Raw genomic sequence first — 21,820 nt, forward strand, 5'->3', positions numbered from 1 at the left:
GGTCACTTCCGGCGCGCCGCTGTGACGCAACACGCCCGTCTCGACGCCGCGGGGCGGGCCCGCTGCCGAGTTTCGGTTGCCAAGGAGAGCGTCGCTAGGCGTTGGGCGCGGCCCCGCGGTGTGGGAGGCTTCGCGCGCCGAGTGGGGTGCTCAGTGTGCCCTCCGCTCTCGGGGCGCCGCCTGCCCGTACCTCTTTCCGGGGGGCGCTGGGTTTGTGCTGCGCCGCCGTCAAACTCGCCCACGCTCCCGGGCGGGGGAGACTCGGGAGCGCCCGGCTCTGGGCCCGCGTCCCCCTCCAGCCCGTCTGTGCAGCCGTGAGCCTCGCGGATTAGGGCCGCTTGTTATTAACGCGATTAGCGATGCCTGCGAGTGGGATCCATTGTTCAGTAATCGGGGATCTGCTAGAGAAAAGGCCGCTTCTTTGTGGAGCCCCAACTGCGCCCCCAGCACTGACAGCAAGTCAGTGAAAGGCTGTTGGAGGTGATTCTGGGGCAGCGAGATCCTTGATCCAAAGCCCGACACTTTCGATACTCTCAGGCATCTTGTGTATATATGACATTTTGCACACCGTTTGGACACGTGTGTTTTTCACCCACCGCCTCCTAAGTCTGAAAAAAAAAAAAAGATTCTATATATTAAAAAGCAGGGATAAAATTATGAAAGGTACACTGATGTTTAAATGCCCTTCCCAAGACACAGGCTGTGTTGTATCTCTAAGGAGAACTCAAATCCCTGGCAAAAGCTCTTGCTCACATTCACGCTCGTCTGCTCTTATTTGTTCCATTAATTATTATCCATGCTAGGAGAAACCTACCCGCTGCCAGGAAGGCTGGCCAATACAATTGGATGTTACCATGTTGGCCGAGGTGAAACATTAAAAGGCTGAAAGAAATTATTCCCTGCTTGGGAACAGAAAAGATGTGCCTGTGAAAACTTGAAGAGCTATAAAATGGGGTGTTCTGTTATTGCAACTAATGGGAATTAAAAGAAAAGAAACCCTCTAATCAGTGGGTCTCTCATTGGCTTATGCATGGTTTATTTCTATGCCAATCACAAGAATTGTAAAGTCCGTGAGGGTAGGGACTTTGTTTGATTCCCTGTTCTATCCTCAGTGCCTAGAAGAGTCTTTGGCAGGCTCCGTAGCCATTTCCTCCAGAACTTTCTAAAGAAAGTACAGAGTCATTCAGGGAGGAGGGACACGCCCAGTTACGGCCGCCCCTGAAATGGATAAGCACTCTTCAGATCCCATTTACAGGTGAGAAACAGAAGCCTGGGAAGGTCAAACGACTTCTTGAAGGTCACACAGCTCGTAACTGAGAGCTGGGAATGGGTTCCAAGATTTTCTGTCCCCTCAGCAACAGAAAGTCAGATACAGAAGAGCACAAACCCGAGGATCTTTAAACAGACTCTCAAACCAGGGCACTTTTGGCAACCAAATCTGCCCCTCACTGAGTTTATTTGGGGAAGAAAAAATAAAAAGAGCAGCTCTTTATAAGACCATGCCCTGGGCGGTTTTCATTCTTGCCTTCTGTGCTTACAGCGTGCTGAGGAGGTAAGGGCTATAATACCTTCTTTTTTCCAAATGACAAACCTAAGACTCAGGTGGATAAGATGTCCTGGGGCCCGGGACACACAGCGGTGAGTCGGAGTGGTAGATGAGGGATTTTCTCCAGTGAGTCCCATCGAACCACAAACACCGTGTTCCTTGACCTCACTCCCAGAAGCTGTTGCTGACATTCATGATGCTGCTTGTGGGCCTTGAAGCTTGGCCGGTAAATGTTTTTTCTCTTCCTCCTCAGTTTCCTCTTTTAGAATACTGGTCTCTAGGCGACTCTGTGCCACAGACTAAACACAGCTAACGCATTTCTGTGGCTTATTATTATCATCATCAATAGCAACTCATTTGCGTTGAGAGCTGGCTGTGTGTCAGGCTCTGCATTTTGGGCTTGATTTGAGCCATTTCATTCTCCCAGCCTCTCTGGGAAGCAGCCGCGTCCCTGCCCCTCCTCTCTGCTGCCTTTGTTGAACGAACCGATCATGGACATCCCTTTGCAAGGATCCTCGGTGACAGTGTTGCTCCAGTCAAGCTGCAGATTTGAACAGCAGGAAGAGGAAGGAAACCGTGAAATAAAAGAAAACCATCAGCCCTGGCTGGTTTGGCTCAGTGGTTAGAGCGTCGGCCTGCACTCCGGAGAGACCCAAGTTCGGTTCCCGCTAGGGGCGCGTACCTCGGTTGCAGTTTGTCCCCAGCCCTGTTTGGTCCTGCGGCTGGCGGCCGCTCAACGTATCCCTTTCACATCGATGTTTCTCTCTCTCTCTCCCTCCCATTCTATCTGAACAAAAAATGGAAAAATGTCCTTGGGTGAGGATAAAATAAAAAGAAAGAAAAAGAAAACCATCACTCGTTAGCAAACCAGGGTTTCTTAACATTTTGGGGGTCACTGGACCTGCTGGAGACTTTGATGAAAACTGAGGACTTATTCCCAGAGAAGTATCCATGAGTACATAGGAGACTTGGCTGTGGTTGATATGTGTATGTATTTCATCCACAGGCTCCTGGAGCCCAATGCTTGAAACGTTATACTGCCTGTTACAATGGTGTGCCAGCTACTTCAGCCCCTGGGCTGTGGCGGGCTCGACCTCCTGGTGGTCTGCCCGTGTACTCATTCATAGCTGCGTTCAAAAGTCTGTCCGGAAAAAGCTGACACGCAGAGTAACTCATTTTAAGTCAGCATGAAAAAACAACGATAGGTTAGGATTCTTTCAGAACCTTAAAACCATTCTCTTCGGAGGATGTCCCAAAGAAGGTTAAAGTAAAACGAGGTGGAAAATTGATCACTGAGATCATTCAAGACAACATTCACTCTTAATCGGCAATGTTAGGGAAATAGTTAAAACATTCCAGGGACAGGCAGGGCTTATGTGAACTGGCCCTGGCCGCCCCCTCTTCTCTCCCTGACTCCCTCCAGCCACACCGAGGGCCCCCCTTTTCCTGGCGCTCTCCAGGCGCCCCTCCACTTCTGGACGCTTCTTGTCCTGCTGTTGTTCCCTCTCCAGGAACACTCTTCCCTGGATGGGGGAAAAAAGGACATTAGCATGTAGTTTACCCGAATAAGCAAACTTGGCAAGCAGGCAGCTTTTGGAGACCTGGGAGGGACCTACATTTTTAAAGGCTGTTTTATTTATTTATTTTTTAAGTTACCACCAAACCAGCAACAGGGCTCCCCAGTGCTTGTCACACTGGAAGATCTCAGCGAGGCTCGTCACCACTTCCATCCTCCAGATGAAATGCAGCTTAATTGAGGTCAAGTTGTTGCCACCACCGTAACGCCCACCGTTTCCTCTTCCTACCTTGGGAGGAAGCACGGCGGAATTCTGGGCATTCAAAGTACTCGGCAAAACGAGGCCCAAAGCCCCAAACTGTCATCTTATTCTACTTCTAAATTTTTTTCAGAAGTAATTATTCTATTGACTTAATCAGTGGAAACGTCCCATAACTGCTGCCTTTCAAAAAAAAAAGGAAGGAAACACATTTAGCTAAGAGCAGCAGTTTTTATTCTTTTCAACCCAACCGTTTTGTGCTTTGTCAGCAAAGGTCTTGGGTTTGAACTCATCGAAAAAAAACTATATGATGTAGATGTATCTCCGTATATATTTGTGTCTATGTACATCCAAACACACAGAGTGTTCTGAAAGCAATACAGACCTGTTCATTACCTACCAGAGACTGTATCACCTCTGGAGGACTAAGTGAGTTACAACATCGCAAGCGTTGAAACAGTGTCGGAACGCAGTGCTCAGTGTAAAGGTGCTGTTGACATTACTGTTGTGTAGACGATCACTGTGCCCACTGGGGTAAACAGTGACCGGTGCTCCCGGCAGCAACCCCTCCTGCCAACAACTCTCCTGACTTTGCCAGGGGCTTCCATTGGGCAACCGTTGTCCAGGGTCTCTTGTGCTTCTGCACGTCTTCTGAGCAGAGGCAGGTTCTGTCCTCTGTTTGTAGCAAACCTCTCTGGAGCCAGGTGGCTTAGAAGGGCAGCTTTGTTTGCTGCCTCCGATCATCAAGATATCTCTAAGGCGAAGCTTGGGCAACGCTGCACAGATCCTGTTGAAGATTGGGGTTTCCTACGCTCGGCGTTCTTTGGTTTTGACACAACCCCCTGTGTGCACGGTGTCGCATGTGCCCACCGGACTTTGGGGGCATGTCAATACAAAGCATAAGCTCTTGTAATGCTGTCAAACAAGTCTTTGTCCCTGTGCACAGCGGGCCTGACCAACATCCTTAGAAGGATCTGAGGCTACTAGGACATCCTTGCAAGGTTGCAGGAACTTGGAGCTGGGGAGGGTTCCCACCAGCGCCAGAGTTGGTAAGAACGGCTCAGTGTGCTGCACTGTGTGCACAGTGTACCTCCTGCCGAACACCTGCTTTCCTTCCGAGAGCCCGGAATTTCAGCACGTGCCAGGCAGAGGCTGCCGGCGTGATCACCCCAGTGAGAGTCCTGGGTGCCCAGGCTCTCGCGAGTTTCCCGGCTGGCCGTTCAGGTGTGTTGTCACAAGTCGTTACCAGGGGAGAGACAGGCTGTCCTGTGTGGCCGCTGGGAGAGGGGTCTGGGCAGCTGCAGCCTGGATTCCTCTGCACTCACACCCCCCACCCCCCGCCTTCTCCCTTCCTGTGTCCTTTCCCTGTGACAGAGCCCGGCCCAGGGTCTGACTATTCCCTGAATCCTCCGCGTAAATCAGTGGACCTGGGGTGGTCTTGGGGACCCCCAACGTTGTCTCTGACCCCAGAATCTCATGTCTTCTGTCCGCATCCATGAAACTGTGATGGGCTAACATCAATTTGAAGAAGGGGGGAATCTCAGAATTGTGCAGTTCTTGGTAGAGACAGCTCTTTGCTTCTCTCAGGACACGTGTGTGTTTGTGTGTGTGTGTGTGTGTGTGTGTGTGTGTAGGGGTGAATCCCAGGTCTGGGTCCACTTGGGCATTACATGCCCTGCTCATGAAGCTTTGAGGGGCAGGTACCCGGTCTCAGATAGTCCAAGTAGAGTCAAGTCTCTTTCTTCTCCTCTGGCCACAAATCAAGAACACGGGGCAGCCACTGTGTCATCATGAGCGTTAACTCAGAGAAAGTAGAGACTCAAAATTGGGCCTTGTGCATACCGTTGCAGCCCCCAAACCAGCAGGTCTTTTTTTAAAATTGATTTTTAGAGGGAGAGGTTGGGAGAGGGAGAGAGAAAGAGAAATATCGATGTGAGAGCGGAACATGGATTGGCTGCCTTTTACCTGGGATCAAGCCCATAACCTGGGCGTGTGCCCTTGACCGGGAGTTGAACCAGCAACCTTTTGGTGCACGAGACAGCGCCCAACCAACTGAGCCACAGCTGAAACCAGCTGGTCTCGAAGTCAGTCGGCCTCTGGGTGATTTTAAGATACGTGAGTCGATACATTCCCTGCCCTGCGTAGGAGGGGTGGATATATGGGCTCTGATCACTTGTAGCAGAAGGAGTCCTGACTGAGCAGATCACGACTGTCCAGAGGAGGTGCCTCTCCCGCTGTCGTGTAGAGAACCGAGACTCACCAAGTGGGCTCCTTTTCGGGAGCCGAGACGAACGGCGGAATAGCCAGCCTTCAGCAGCCAACAATTTAAAAACGTCTACGAAGTGTGGAGCAGCAGACAGGAGCCGAACCTGATTCCACTGCAGGTGACGTGCAGCCGGGAGATGCTATTCCGTGGCTGAGATGCAGACAGGAATGTGGACCTTCACTTGAAGTGAAGTAGGGATGATGTGACTGTAGCCACATGAGCTAAAGACCCAGCCGTTAGGAGAAGAGGAGGTGGTTTGATGCGAGGGAGCTGTGAGCCACTTTTAGATCTGAGATAGGTATCCTGTCCCCACCACACTTCCTGGCTGGACCACAACGAGGGAGGGCTTTGCTTTCCCGTGCTAGCCTTGCACTCGAGAACTCGGGCCCCACTGCGCCCTGTGGGGAGAAGCATTTGAATAATAACAGTAAACATTGGAGGCTTTACTTTGGTATCAGAACCCAGGGTAACATGGATCAAAGACTTTTCCAAGGAAGGCATTGGTGCAAAGGATGTTTCATGATTATATTTACATAATAGTATAAATGGTAACACCGTAAATGTTGAGGTATAAACCTTTGCTGACTGAGCATTCTGAATTTGTCAACACAGAATCTACAATGTACAAAATAAATTAATAGGGAACCCAGCAGAACAGGCTATGTTGCAAATATAGTATGCGTCTTTGACTTGGTGATGACAGAATAGTAAATATAAATATACATTTGGTATAAGATACAGATACATAATTTGTAGCAATCTCACAGAATTAATTCAATCAAAAATGAAATCCATATTACCTTATCTAACAAATGCAACAAAAATTACTCATTTGAAAATAAGTGTCTTCCCCCTCCCTGACTTCGTTTTCTCCCTAGCACCTGATATATTCTATATGTATTTCTCTGCTACTTGATTGTTATTAGATTGTAAGCTCCCTGAGGGCAAGGTTTCTGTTTAATTTACTGTTACATGCACCTAAAAGTTGATTTATAGTAGGTGCCCAATAAATAAATATTAAATGAATGAATTTCAAACAGGCGTACATTTAACCAATACAAAATTAGGTTTCTACAATATCACTTTATACGCTGACCTTACGTGATAAATACTTAGCAAGGTCCTTACTTAACACCCATCGCTCTTCTCTGGCTCCCTGTGGGATAAGCCAATGTCCTGGGATTGTCTGGGCACTGATGATACTGGCTTTGAGCACACAGTGGTTTCCGCGCATCAGTGTACCCCAGGCTGGCTTACCCCACACACAGAGTCCCACGGAAGGGAGGGAGGGAGGCTCATTCCAGTGTCTCTCTGAATTGCCGTGTGTGTTGCTCCAGCTTCTCAGCCTCAGCCTGGAGGTGTCCCAGGGCTGCGGGGCTTGGGTACTTGAGTACCGCGTTCTTGGTGGCCAGAGCCAGGTTCTTGAGCAGGCTGCAGAGGTGACTGCCACCGCAGAGGATCTCATTGCGCACGTCCCTGTCCTGGGTCTCCTTGCACAGCGTGTCCACCAGCTTCTGTCCTATCATGATGACCAGCTTGCTCTGTGCGATGAAGATCTCGGGGGGCTGGCTGTGGCTGAGGGTGCCGTGGAAGACGCCGATGGCTTTGAAGAGGGCCCCGAAATACAGCCGACAGTGCTCCGACAGGTGGACCTTCTTCTTGGGGTCCTGCCGACCCAGAGGGGCCGCAGGGGAGCTGGGATTCTAGAGAAGGGGAAGAAAATGGTAGATAAGAGATGGAGTCTATCGACAGGCTGTGCTCGGTTCCCTTTTCCTTTTTCACTCTCTCCGGCAGACTTTTTATAAGAAAAAGTGCAAAGTTGTTTAGGAAGCCCCTCGTGTGACGTTTGCCTCACAAGTTAATGCTCGTGTTTTCAAAGCACTGTTACTTAAAAACTATCATATAGATAACCTTGCACATTACACGACATATAACGTTACATATTTTATGTACAAATATATAAAATCTTATTCAATTCTCTCAACAAACCATTAGAAACCCATTCTGAGAAACACATTGACAATGACCCAATATATAACTTCCAAAAATGCAAGAAAACTTAATGGTGAGATTAAAATATTTTCTCAAAGAACAGATTTTAAGGATTTAAAAAAATCCCTTCTGCCCTGGCTCAGTGGTTAGAGCATCGGCCTGTGGACCAGAGAGTCCCGGGTTCATTTCCCGCTAAGGGCACGTACCTCAGTTGCAGTTTGTCCCTGGCCCTGGTTGGGGTCGTGTGGGTGGCAGCCACTCGATGTGTCTCTCTCACATTGATGTTTCTCTCTCTCTCTCTCTCCTCCCCCCTCCCTCCTGCTCTATCTGAAGATAAATGCAAAGATGTCCTTGGGTAAGGATAAAAAAAAATCCCTTCTAACCCAGGCAGTGTGGCTCAGTGGATTGAGCATCATCCTACAGACTGAGAGGTCCCGGTTTGATTCCCGGTCAGGGCACATGCCTGGATTGCAGGCTCGATCCCCAGCGGAGGGCGTGCAGGAGGCAGCCGATGTTTCTCTCTCACATGGATGTTTCTATCTCTCTCTCCCTTCCTCTGTCTCTAAAAAAATCAATAAAAACATATGTTAAAAAAATCCTTTCTGACTCCAGTATCAGGAGGTAAAACCTGAACCTTGGCTTTTTTCAGAAGAAATCTAAGCATACTCACTGACTTGCCTTCATATGAAAATATTCCCCTTGCTATAAGGTTTCATCTAGAATTTTACTTTTTTTTTTTTTTTAATCCTCACCCGAGGATATTTTTCCATTTTTTTACAGATAGAGTGGGAGGGAGAGAGAAGAAGGGAGAGAGAGGGAGAAACATCGATGTGAAGGGACACATCGAGTGGCTGCCACCCGCACGACCAACCAGGGCTGGGGACAAACTGCAACCGAAGTACGTGCCCTTAGCGGGAACCGAACCCGGGTCTCTCCGGACCACAGGCTGACGCTCTAACCACTGAGCCAAACTGGCCAGGGCTAGAATTTTACTTTTATGAATTTTATTTCTTGGAATATGGAACCAGGGTGCCCCACAAAGCCTACCACTGTGGAAAGCTTCTCAGCACCTAACTTAGTGTCCAGGTAACAGTCGAGAGCCCCATTGTCAGGTGGTAAGTGAGGAGACTGGGGCTCTCTGCCCAGAGTCACTCAACGAGCAGAATGAAGGTCTGGAGGTCTATGGAAGTCGGTGAAGCCTGAAACTCATTCTTTCCATGAAGCTGAGCACCCTCTCATCGACCTCTGATCTCAACGTGCACAGCCCAGAAGCACTCAGACCGTGTGATGGTCTGATGGTGTCCTCCCCAAATTCATATGTTGACACTCTACCCTCCCATATGAACGCAAGAAGAGACATGCCTTTGGGAGGTGATAGGATTAGATGACGTCACATGGGTGGGGCCCCGTGGATGGGATCAGTGCCCTTCTAGGAATCATGGAGCGCTAACTTGACCGTGCTGGTACCCTGTTTTCAAACGTCTGGCCTTCAGAACCGTGAGCAATACACCCTGTCCACAGGACTTTGTTACAGCAGCACAGACGGACTTAGATAGTCAGGAAAAGTGAAGACAAGATCGGGTTGTTGGCTGAGATGGATCTCTGGGGGCAAGAGCATGAGATGCTACAGCAGAGGCTGGAGGGAGAAGCAACAATGTAGACACAGAACGTCTGCATCTTAGCTTGAAATTGTTAACTGTGGACAAATAAACACGTTCGGATTCTTCTGTGGGGGTTGGAATTGTGTGGAGATATTTCTGGCTGTCGATTAACACGGACCCAGCAGCACTGCAGGCAGACAGAGGGCAGGAGCTAGGGGTGCTGGGTGTCCACCCACACAACGCAGAACTGTCCCCCGTGGTCAGCGGTGCCCCACCCCCACTGAGAAGCAGTGTCTGCCTGAGGCAGTCGTTTTCCAAGTGCGGTCTGTGGACCCGCTGTATTAGGTTCACTGGGAATGTGTTAGAAAATAAATTGTTGGTCCCACCCCACACCTACAGAGTCAGAAACTGGGAGTGGGGCCTCTGGGTTTGAAGAAACCCTATAGGAGATGGTGGTACACTCTCCAGTTTGAGAGACACTGGTCTAAGGCACACTTCATGTTGGACAAGACAGCATGACTTTCACCCAGGTTGGCCTGGCTCAGCGGTTACAGTGTTGGCTCCCAGGTTCGATCCCTGGGTTGTGCTGGAGGTAACCAATGGATTGTTGCATATCACATGGATGTTTCTTTCTCCCTCTCCCTCCCTCCCTTCTACTCTATTAAAAAAAAAAAAAATCAGCCCCAGCCAGTTTGGCTCAGCGGTTAGAGCATCAGCCTGTGGTCCGGAGGGACCCGGGTTTGGTTCCCGCTAAGGGCATGTACCTCGGTTGCAGTTTGTCCCCGGCCCTGGTTGGGCCGTGCGGGTGGCAGCCACTCGATGTGTCCCTTTCACGTCAATGTTTCTCTCTGTCTCTTCCTCTCTCTCCCTCCCTCTCTATCTGAACAAAGAATGGAAAAATGTCCTCGGGTGAGGATAAAAAAAAAAAAAAATCAATGGAAAAATATCTTGGGGTGAGGATTCAGAAAAACAAACAACAAATAGAAAGACTGTGACTCCGCAATCTGGCAGGTCCAAGGAGTGGTGTTTGAGGCTTGGGGAACTGAGTACCGGGAGGTCTGGGTTCTGGTCCTAGTTGACCTCTGACAAGGCAAATGATCTTTCCCGCACGACTGGACATCGCTGTCCCTCTCCCTACGCCACCCAGGGGGCTGAACTTGTTCCCTGCCTCCCAGGCTGCAGTTATTCAAAGAAGACGTCACACGTTACGCCCTTTCTGCCTTCCTCCTAAGGTCAACTCACTTAATCTCCGTCTTTAAATGGATCCACTCATATTAATGTAAGAGGGACTTTTTCAATTGGTAAATGACAAACTACTGTCATTTGCCACTCAGAAAAGGTCATCAATAAAAATAAGCCCAATGATAGCATCTTTGATTAAAAAAGAAAGAGAAAGAAAGAAAGAGAAACCCTATAGGAGATGGTGGTACATGAAGTGTGCCTGGCCAGTGTGACTCGGGGGAGAGCGCAGCCGGTGAGGGTGTTGGAGGGTGAGCCCTTATCACTTACCTGCGTTTCTAAAACTTTGTTTTCATCCAGCCTTTCTTCCAAGATGGGTTTTACTTTCTCTTCCAGGTGAGGCACCTGCTGAGAAAGACAATCGTTTTGAATCAACCCCTTGAACGGTTTTCTTTTTCTTTTCTTTTTTTTCCCTTTATTGATTTTTAGAGAGAGAGGAAGTTAGAAGGAGAGAGATAGAAACATCGATGAGAGAGAACATCGATCGACTGCCTCCTGCATGCCCCCCACTGGGGATCAGGCCCACTACCTGGGCACGTGCCCTGACTGGGAATCTAACCAGCGACCTCTTGGTGCAGGGGTCAACACTCAACCACTGAGTCACACTGGCTGGACTTGAGTGGTTTTCTTTAAGTCCACTTTAAAGTGTGAGCACTCCTCTGTATGTATTTGTTGTTGTTAATCCTCATCTGAGGATTTATTTCCCATTGATTTTTGGAGGAGAGGAAGGGAGAGAGAGAGAGAAACATGGATGGTTTGCCCAACAGGGGCATCGATTGGTTTGCCCAACAGGGGCATCGATTGGTTGCCCAACAGGGGCAGGGATCAAACCTGCCACCCTTTGGTCTGCGGGTTGACACTCTAACCACTGCGACAAACCAGCCAGGGCATCCTCTTTATGTTTTTGTCCTGTGTGCTGATGCTTTTCAACAAAGGCCACTCTGGGTGCCCAAGAGCTGAAGAGTGTCTACCAATAACTGGGCTAATGACACACAGACTCCCTTTCTCCCTCCTCTGCTTCTGAGAAGCGCACTAACGCTGTCTACATCTATAGCTTTCAAACATGCAAGAAAACGTGAAGGGGAGAGGATAAAATTTGCTCCAAGAATGGATCTCAAAGGCCTTTTAAAATTCTCTCTCACCTTGGCGTCCGAGATAGACCACAGACCCCCAAATTTCCAGGTGTCCCTCCTGCCTTAACACTAAAATACTTATCTTAGTTCTTAACAAGATTTCGCCTAGAGTTTTCCTTCCACGAATTTTACTCTTTTGGATGCTGGAGCCACTGTTGACAGGTTCTCAGCACCTCCCTGACCGGGACCACGCCACGTGGGCACGGACGGCCCCTCGACCTGACAGCCCCTCGACCTGACAGCCCTTGGGACTCCGAACTCACGTTTTCACAGAGGTTGGTCCAGTTTTTCTTCAGCAGTTCCGGGCAGTGCTCACTTTCCCTTTGTCCAGCCAAAGGGGCGCTCCTTTGCTGCGACTCTCCCCCGCTTTGGGGAGGCCGGATGCGCTCCGCAAGCTCAACGTCCGCGCCGGGGGCCAAGGGCGCGTTCCCCTCCTTTGCACAGCTCTGCGTGAAGAGGAGCCTCCCGTTGGCAATGAGGATAGAGGCGAACCTCTTGATGTCTTCTGGGAGCATCCGTGCCACCAGGACGAACCTCTCAAGGTCATCCCGGCTGTTCTGCACTTTCTCTGTCACCAGGACGTCCAGGGACCAGTGGCAGCCGTCCAGGCTCCCCTTGGCTTCGAGCAGGATCTGGTAGGAGTTGGAGATCGTCTGCAGCTGGTCCCTAATTCTGGCCTGAAGGTTGCTGTCGGTGAGGTGCGAGGAGGCCCCGCAGACTCCGCGGGCGAAATCCAGAAACTCCCCCAGAGAGTCCTGGATGTGGTCGACGGCCCTGCGGATGGCATCGATGTTGGCCTCCAGATAGTCCCTGGACCTCCACTTGCTGCTGACAAACAGCATCAGGCCCGCGATGGAGCTGGCCACCTTGTGCTGCAGCACCGTGACCATCCCTTTGGCCACGTCCAGGTCCAAGGGCAGCTCCTTTGCTGACTCCTCGGAAGAGAGGCTGCAGGAAGAGTCGGTGGACGTGGAGGAGCAGGAGGAAGCGACGCTGGCCCTGCTGTCGGAACTGTTCACGGATAACCTGTCCAGCTCGGGAGAGGACCGTGGGGCCTTTCTGGAGAACCTCGCGCAGGGAGGGTCCATGTCCTTCTCTGGGGCCCCTGGTGTGGCTTTGCCCAGCTCTTGTCCAGGCCGAGGGGCACTTGACAGGGCTTTAGGGATGTCGTAGATGTTGGGTATGGTGTTTTGCTGTTCCACACGGGGTCTCAGAAAGCTCGAAGGGACCTTGTAGCTGACACTTCCATCTGAAGGGCTGGCGTTCCGGGGCGCTGGAATGTGACAAGCGGGAATTTCGGGAAGGCTCAGTTTTTTCTGCTTGGGCACGTTTTCATGCAGGTGTGGAGTGAGGGACCTCGCGCTGCTATTTGGAGGACAGTGGAGATAGGCCATGTGTCTGGGGGGACCGCAGGGCCCCGATTCATCCACAGAACTGGTTAGAGACGCATTTCTCACGCCAGCTGATGTCGGGGTGTCATAAATCCACTCTGATTTCTGAGGGTTTGGTAATGTTTTGTAGCAGGCTCTCCTTAAGGCAACGGTTGATGTCACGGGGGCACTCTGCCTCTGCGGACAACCACACACAGTCACCCAGCTGAGTAGCAATAAGAGAGGTGTGAGCAGCTCATTTGATAAATGTGTGTTATACTGAGGGCCTGAGGCGCTGGGCACTGTGCTGATCGCCACTCCCCTGCTCAAGCGTCTGCGCTGGCTCCCTATTGCCATGGTCACTCACGGCCCTTCACAGCCTGGTTCCTCTCTCCTGCTTCCTGCTCCCATCAGGTTCCCTGCCTCGCCTGCCTCCTCCCTCCCTGTAGGTCCAGCTGCCCAGGCTGTTCACCTTTTCCTGAACTCAGGACGGTCACCTCATACTGCGATAGCCAATTTCGCCCACGCCGGTCCTCCTGCTCTAAATGCCTTCCCAGCCCTTCCTTTCCCATCTGACAAACTCCTAGGCACCCCCCGCGACACTGCGGAGATGCCACCTCTCCTGGAAGGCCTTCCCTGGCAGCCTGTGTCCACGGTATACACGTGACAGACGGCAAGGATAAACACCGACGACACAGATTTCAAACGAAGGCATTCCCCCGAGATGCAATAAAATCCCACTCAACACAGCACCTCTCTGAGGTCTACATGGGCAAGAAGCATTTATCTAGGGTCTGCTGGGCCCTTGCTTTGAGCCCAGCACTGCTCTGGGTCCCTCCCGGGGACCAGCCCGTGCTCGTCATGAGTCTGTAACAGAAACGGAGGCTGCAGAAGTGAGGGACTGATCCCGAGCGCACTGCAGCCAGGGTCTCCGGGCAAATGCTGCTGGCGACGAGGACCTTGCAGCTGAGCGCTCTGGCCAAGCGACCGACTGGCCCAGGGGCTCTGCAGATGTTCACGCGTCGAGCCTCAGCTCCCGCTCATACTTACGCTGGGCTGGCCAGCCGGGGGACCGCATGCTGCCCTTCTGGGTCTGGCGGGTATGTCGTATAAGTGCTGCTCCTCCGGCTCCTGGGGGAAGACCACAAGGCAGGACAATGTGGATTTTTCCTTCCTGGAGGCCAACCCATCACACACTCCCCCAGACCACTGAGGATTCGGGGGCTCTCGGTCTCGAGGCGCTGCGGTGGAGGTTGATGGGCTGCTGTGGGCGTATTTTCAACAATGAACTTCGTGCATTGAAAAGATGCTTCTCAACCGAAGGGAGGACAAAGCAGACAGGAACGAGCTGCCGTTGCCTGAGTTAAAAACGGCAGTCCCGCCCTGGCCAGTTTGGCTCAGCGGTTGGAGCGTCGGCCTGCGGTCTGGAGAGACCCGGGTTTGGTTCCCGCTAAGGGCATGTACCTCGGTTGCAGTTTGTCCCCGGCCCTGGTTGGTCGTGCGGGTGGCAGCCACTCGATGTGTCCCTTCACGTCGATGTTTCTCTCTCTCTGTTCCTCTCTCTCCCTCCCACTCTACCTGAAATAAAAAAAAACAACGGCAGTCCCTCACCTTCTGGAAGGTAGCCTGGAGACTGAGTTACGGGAGAGTAAATGAGACTGGGCTTCGTTTTTGTTTTTTTTTTTAAATTTTTTTAAAATTGATTTTAGAGAGAGGAAGGGAGAGGGAGAGAGAGATAGAAACGTCGATGAGGGAGCATATCATTTGGCCGCCTTCTGCATGCCCCCCAGGGGGGATCCGGTTCACAACCTGGGCATGTGCCCTGACCGGGAATTGAACCAGCGACCTCTTGGTGCAGGGTCGACGCTCAGCCACTGAGGCACACTGGCAGGGCTGAGACTGGGGCTTTGTATGTCCTCTGTCTTTCTTTGTTTCTCAGTAGAAACTTTCCTGGGCTTATTACTCATGTGTGCATCCTGCAAATATTTACTGAGTGCTGACTATAGACTCTAAGCCGAATGACATGCATACACCCAGTAACGAGCAATAGGTAGGGTGGCTGTATAGAGCATATGCATTTTTGTGTGTGCAACAATTAGCAAATATACAGATGAGGATGTGAACAGTGGGTCCCGTGCTCCCAAGAGAGCTGAGAGAGCCCCAAGACGGGTTTGCAAAGAAGCAGAGAGAAGCTGGAGTTTGGAGAGGGCCCCACTCAGACCACCCACAAGAGTCTTTGGGGGTCCTGGCCAGTTGGAACATCATCCGTACACCAAAAGGTTGTGGGTTTGATTCCCGGTCAGGGCACATACCTAGGTTGTGGGTTAGATCCCAGTTGGGGTGCGTATAGGAGGCAACCAGTCGATATAGCTCTCTCATATCGATGTTTCTCTCTCTCTCAAAATCAATAAAAGCATGACCTCAGGTGAGGATTTAAAAAAAAATAAGAGTCTTTGGGCTGGGTAGCAGGTGTGGTTAAATCTGCAGGTGGTCCTTCCCACATTGATGGGATGGAGAGAGCGCGGCCTCAGAGGGCTGTGGATGGGCTAAGAAATGACTGAAGCTGTGCTCTGGGTCCATGAAGCAGGCCTCAGTAATCTGATGTACCAGGGACATACAAATAGGTTAAAAGAAAAAAAAGAAAAAGAAAACCACCTAAAATTCCACCCCCCAGAGGCAATCAATGTTAATATAACCAGTGATGATGTTAAGACTGTGATGTACAGGTTGGAGCCAAAAGTAGGTTTACAGTTGTTTGAATGGAAAACAAAATGGTAATAAATAAATAATAATCTGCAGCTGTTATAAAAAACAATATGGTGTTTCCTCAAAAAATTAAAAATGTAACTGCCATTTGACCCAGTGACCCCACTTCTAGGAATATACCCTAAGAAGCCTGAAACACCAATGAGGAAGAATATATGTATCCCCATGTTCATAGCAGCACTATGTACAACAGCTAAGATCTGGAAACAGCCCAGGTGCCCATCAGTAGAGGAGTGGATAAAAAAGCTGTGGTACATGTACACAGTGGAGTACTATGCAGCTGTAAGAAAGAAAGAAGTACCCTCTGAGAGGACCTGGAGGGACCTGGAGAGTATTATGCTGAGCGATATAAGCCAGTCAGAGAAATAGAAGTACCACATAATCTCACTTATTTGTGGAATATAATGAAAAAAATAAGCTGACAAACAAAATGGATCCAGAGACATGGAAGTAGGGAACAGACGGACGAACCTCAAGGGAAGGGGTTGAGGGTGGGAGGAGAAAACCAAAGAACTTACATGCTCATGTGCACAACCAACGAACACAAACAGTTTGGGGGAAACAGGAGGGGGGTGGGAGCAGGGAGGAGGGGGTCAATGGGAAAAAAGAGGGGGGACATCTGTAATACTTTCTTTTTTTTTGTTCAGATAGAGCGGGAGGGAGAGAGAGGAAGAGAGAGAGAGAGAAACATCGACGTGAAAGGGACACATCGAGTGGCTGCCACCCGCACGACCAACCAGGGCCGGGGACAAACTGCAACCGAGGTACGTGCCCTTAGCGGGAACCGAACCCGGGTCTCTCTGTACCGCAGGCCGACGCTCTAACCGCTGAGCCAAACCGGCCAGGGCTGTAATACTTTCAATAATGATAAAAAAAAGTCATACAGGAAAATAGTCTTCCTAAAAATAAATAAATAAATAAATAAATAAATAATAACACAAGAATAAACTCAATGTTTTTCATACTCATCACTGTAAATCTGCTTTTGCCCACCCGGGTATATTCTTCAAAATATCGTTCTTAAAAGTGTGTATTTGTGTATGCATATATATGTGTGTGTGCATGGATATAAAATAGCTGTTACAAGTGAAAAGTAAACATTTTGAACATAGTCAGCATTCAAATGATGCCAGTGTTCTCCTGAGCAGTCTGGGCTCCCTGGATGCTGGCTTCTGAGTGGCGACGTACCCAGGAGCACACAGGTGCCCAGAAGTCGTCTGCATGACACGGAGAACCCCCGCTGCGGACGGAGAGGCCCCTGGGGGAGCAGGGCCAGGCGGAGACTCACCTTGCGGGCCCGAGGGCCCCGGCTCTGGACAGGCACGTCGTACAGAGGCAGAGGCGCCGACGAGGCCTGAGCAGGTCTGGGAATTGTGAAGACGGCCTTGGGGAGGAAAAAAACCGAGGGAAAGGAAGTGTCACCCGAGTGTTCCAACACCCCAAGCTCTCTCCCACCCCAGAGCCTCCCCCAGCGCTGTTCTGTGGACCGCATTCCTCCTGGTCCCACTGTCTTCATGCAGCTGGCACCGTGGGTCACACGTGCTGCCGCCGCCTCTCCACGGGGCAGAGGGACTTTCCGTCGGGAGGTTCCAGGTGGGAGGAAGCCAGCTGGACCTTGGAACACGGAGGCTCGAGATGGCAGGAGTTAGGGACACATCTGAGAGGCAGCGTTTGGAAAGGTCGAGGGGACGGCAGGCGAGGCCAGCTCAGGGACCTGTCGGGCTGAGCGCAGCTTCGTCAGGAAACCGGACGCTCTCCGCTTGAAACACTCGAGATTCCCTTCTCTGAATTTCAGCCAAAATTAGACATATTTTTTTAAATTGTTTGGTGATTAAAAAAAAAAAAAGTCAGGCTAGTGTACTGTATTAAGGAAGTTGGAATAAAAAGCAAAACAGAGCTCAGCCAGGGGGTTAACCGGGAGGAAGTGACCAGAAGGCGTGAGGGGCTTCTGGGTCTTAGCTTTGCTCTGTGACTTTTTTTTGTTTTTGTGTTTTGTTTCTTAGCTTTGTTCTATCTCTTGATCTGAATCCTAGTAACCAGGCCATACCCTTAGGATCTGTAGGTTCCACTTCAATCAAAAAAAGAAAAAAAAAACATGCTGCAAAGAGTCAACCGTGTTGCCACAGAGTCAGGCAAACGAAGGTCAAGAGCGGACTGGAGGGCTCTGCCCTTGGGTGTTGGCAGTCTAGGGACGCAGACAGACGCACAGACATGCAGACACAGCAAGGAAGCTTCTCGGGATGGCTGTCCCACCTCCCTAGGAATCCGCTTCCTCATTTGTAAAAGGAAGGGTTGTTTTCATCGAAGGGTCCACAGAGGTCCCTCCCAGATGTTGGGACATCCGAGGCTGAGCCGTGAGCTCCTCTGTTAAAACAACATGAGGAAAGTGACGTGTCTCCACCATCTCGGTTTTTAATTGTTGGCCAACCTTCATCTGGAGAGAGCTGGCCCAGGTATAAGGGGAGACTGTGACATGGGTCCATCTGGCCGTGTTCCCAGCCTGGGGACCGCCCGTTGGAAACAGCTGGAAGCTAGTGGACACGCCTTGTTCCAGGAATGACCGCTTCTGCCTCGGGTGTTTCCTGGGTACCCCAGAGGCAGAACTAACAACTGGGTTACACAAGCGGGGAGGAGATGTCAGCCTGCTTTGTGGATCGGAAGATGCCTAACTGATAATCTGTTCCTTCTTGCAGGAGAAGCGGTGGCAAGATGATGTAGGATCACGAAACAGCACAACTGGAGTGACTTGACAAACAACCGGGCCCTCCTTTCTCATGATTCAGAGGAAGAAAGAGGAAGACACAGGGGTGTTCTGACGTTTGCAGTCGCCCGGCGGGGTCGTGGCTGCTCCAGAAGCCACGTGAACCAGGACCCCTGCTTCTTGGGCTACAGAGGGGCTCTCCAAGACCCCCCAAGCACAGAGAAGGCAATAAAATGGGGGGGGGGGGGTGGAGGAAGCAAACATGTAGACAGGGCAGCCACAGAGGGAACCTCAGCAGGAATAAAGGCAGAAAAGTTTCCCGGGGGTTTTACTGGGTCCACCTCAAGAGCCCTGCTGGAGTGGCGAGAGCCCCTGGTTCGTGAATTCCCCTCCGGTGGCTGTGGTTTCTGTCTGTTCGCAGTAGCCCCCGCGTGCCAGGGCTCTGCCCTCGACACACTGGCTTCAGGACAAACTCACGGCGAGCACTCGACCCTTCCTGCTGAGACAGGGAACTCATCTTCCCTCGTACACCAGGTGTCAGCCTGGAAGGCGAAGCCCCTGGTCAGCAAGCCTTGTGCCGTAACTGGTCACTCCCTCCGTTCAACCAGTGTGTACTGGGCGGCGTGCTGGGTGTTAGGGACACCTGGCGAACTGTGGGCGGAGATGGTTTTCGTTTGTTTTTTTCTTTGGTTTTGTTTTTTCTTTCGTGGCTTTAAAAAGAAACTCAAGCCCTGGCCGGTTTGGCTCAGCGGTTAGAGCGTCGGCCTGTGGTCCAGAGAGACCCGGGTTCGGTTCCTGCTGAGGGCATGTACCTCGGTTGCAGTTTGTCCCCGGCCCTGGTTGGGTCGTGCGGGTGGCAGCCACTCGATGTGTCCCTTTCACATCAATGTTTCTCTCTCTCTCTCTCTCTTCCTCTCTCTCCCTCCCGCTCTATCTGAACAAAAAATGAAAAAATGTCCTTGGATGAGGATAAAAAAAAAAAAGAAACTTAAATTTATTTCAGCTAAGGCCACCAATTTTTCCTGCAGGCTCTGAGGATCGGCCCTGGGTCAGCTGCTGAGCACTCGGGGCTGAGGTTTGGGCCAGCTGTTCTAGAAAAGCAACTTGGGGTGTACCCCAAACGCTGCCGCCCAAGGCACAGCCAGCTTCCTTCTGGTGTTTGTAGGCAGTGCCCGAGGGGCAGCTGTTTGGTGTGGCAACTGTCTGGTTCCCCACCTGGCAGCCCAGGCAGTTAAGACATCCGAAGTGTTCCAAGTCTTTTAAGGAATCAGCTCTTCGTGTCTGAAGGTGGGGCGGGAGGCTGGTGTGCAGGAGGCCCGAGTTGGAAGCATGATGTCCCTGGGCCCCAGCACACCCGTCGGGGGAGCAGGCATTCCTGGACGCAGACCCCGTCAGGACCCCCGCCCACAGCCGCCGCCAGCTGGGACGTGTCATCTGAGCTGAGACCACAGAGACCTTGCGAATCTGTTCTGCATTCTTAACATCTCTCGGAGGCCAGGGCTTGGGCGAAACAGTTCATTAGTATCTTTCTCCTCTCTTCTTTTAATTCCTTTCCTTCTTTAAACTTTTATTTATTTATTTTTTCATTTTGCATTTACTGAGTGCTTCTTCTCCCCTCTTTAAAAAAATGTTCTGTGCCATAACGCACATCAATGTCCTAATCTCTCCATTCATTCATTATTATTTACTGGTACCCACCGAGGCTGGCCACAGTCCTGGGGGCTGGGGCACCGGAGTGAATAAAATAAAGGGCCTTGTAATGCCTCCTTTCACTTTCTCCTTGACCAGTTCCACTTCCTAAGGGTAACCACTGCTGGTGTGCGTTCCCTTCACTGTGTGAGCGCGCGCGCACACACACACACACACACACACACACCACAGAATGCTACTTTTAGATTTTGTTTGCCCGGTGCTCACTTCAACGGCTCTCCACGTCCCTGTACAAACCCCTCACAGAACGACTTCGTCTGGTGTTCCCCCTGCATGCGTTTGTCGCCGGGGTACGCCAGCATCGAGGGGCCACCCCTGTTCCCAAACATTTAGGAGGCTTCAATGTTTCCTTGTGACAAATAACGCTACAGTGGCAGGACCTCCCCACCCAGGTCCGTCCCTGCCTTCTCGTGTATTTCTGTAGCCACGCTCGAAGTACGATTTGTGGGCTGAAGGGCACCCATGTGTTAGGGCTGGTGGGTAACAGCCCCGTCGTCATGACTGGCAGCCCTAGCGTTCTTACCCGGGGTAGGAGAAGGCCAGCGCGGACGTCCACAATGCCTTGCGGCACAGCCGGCCTACGTGATCAGTTTCCCGTGAAGCATGGGTGCCCGCAGAGCTGGGGCATCGCAGTGGTGACAGAACCACTGAAGCGGGGGCCAAACCCAAGCTCACCCCATCACACCAACAGCCTGGTTCCCACTTGGCCCATTTGCCCTGATGGACACCAGTGACCAAGGGGGCGTGCCCCCGGCTGTCACACGTCACCAGCCCCCCTCTCTCACTTGGAAGCACACTTACCTGTTTGGGAAATCTCAGCACCTTCTCACAGACCGTCCTGGGGCCGGAAGGCAGCTCGGGGACTTCGTAGACTTGGATTGTGGGTGGCGGGGGTCGTTCCACCCAGCTCTTCATGTGCTCGTATACGGGGCCCGGAGGTGAGGGGCTGAGCGGGGCGGGCACCTGGTAGACCTCCTCCGGGCCGGCGAGAGCTTCTTCCGGGCCTCTCAGGAGAGGGGGCCAGGGCCTGTCCGCCGGGGCTTCCGCGAGGATTTGGAGGCGGTTGGCAGGGGCCAGGCCTTGCCTCCCGTGGAGCAAACACCTCCACCAGCCGTGGCTCTCTGGCACATTGCGCTCCAGAATCGTCAGGATGTCTCCTTTGCAGAAAGCCAGCTCATCGGAGCAGTCGGGGTCGTTGTCATAAAGGGCCCTGGCCGAGAGCTTCTGGGGGCGGGAGGGGAGAGAGAGTTCATTGTCGTCACTGCTGCGGACGACCCCCACATCCATCCCCGCACGCAGGCACGCCGGGGCCGCAGCGGCTGCGGTGTCCCTTTCCCTGTCCTCAGAGGCTCTCGTCCCTGCACTTGGCCTGACTCATTCCTACTCATCCTTGGGGCCTTGGGTGACATGTCACTTCCTCAGGGAAGTCTTATCTGCACCCCCACACCAGCTCCCACATCCCTGACCGGACCTCAGCGCCCTGACTTCATCTGGGGCATCGATGACCCTTGCAGTTTGTAGCTGAGTTCGGCACGGCACGCGGCTGGGTTGAAACCCTGGTGCCGTGACTTCCTGGCTGCGTGTCCCTGAGCAAATTGGTTCCTCTCTTTGGGTCTCAGTTTCCTGGTCTGGAAAATGGGAATAAGAGCAGTATCTTACCGCACAGTGTTGTGGTGAGAATTAAGTGGGTTGATACGTATCTACAGCTCGCCCTGGCATGT

At 51.6% G+C, this 21,820-nt stretch overlaps 1 protein-coding gene across 1 annotated transcript; it reads right to left on the bottom strand.

The window, feature by feature from the left end:
- Positions 1 to 5,294: 5,294 nt before the first annotated feature.
- On the bottom strand, positions 5,295 to 21,430 carry CASS4 (Cas scaffold protein family member 4). Its single transcript, XM_036245853.1, has 6 exons — positions 20,901 to 21,430; positions 16,977 to 17,072; positions 13,973 to 14,053; positions 11,816 to 13,120; positions 10,690 to 10,767; positions 5,295 to 7,290 (listed from the first exon to the last, which is right to left on the bottom strand). Exons 1-6 carry the CDS (start codon positions 21,384 to 21,386, stop codon positions 6,883 to 6,885), a joined length of 2,454 nt encoding a protein of 817 aa, XP_036101746.1. The 5' UTR covers positions 21,387 to 21,430; the 3' UTR covers positions 5,295 to 6,882.
- Between the last annotated feature and the right edge of the window lie 390 nt (positions 21,431 to 21,820).

This window comes from Molossus molossus, unplaced genomic scaffold (genome assembly GCF_014108415.1).
Source record: "Molossus molossus isolate mMolMol1 unplaced genomic scaffold, mMolMol1.p scaffold_m16_p_6, whole genome shotgun sequence".
In the NCBI taxonomy this organism is placed as follows: Eukaryota; Metazoa; Chordata; class Mammalia; order Chiroptera; family Molossidae; genus Molossus; species Molossus molossus.

What these genes read in the sequence shown, in the direction of transcription:
- CASS4 (XM_036245853.1), bottom strand. Translation starts at nt 21,386, where the DNA reads ATGGATGTGGGGGTCGTCCGCAGCAGTGACGACAATGAACTCTCTCTC. An exon ending in GGGGCCCTCGGGCCCGCAAG is followed by an intron (nt 14,054 to 16,976) that starts GTGAGTCTCCGC and finishes GTCTTCCCCCAG; the next exon opens with GAGCCGGAGGAGCAGCACTT. An exon ending in ACAAAGTTTTAGAAACGCAG is followed by an intron (nt 7,291 to 10,689) that starts GTAAGTGATAAG and finishes CCCCTTCTCTAG; the next exon opens with AATCCCAGCTCCCCTGCGGC.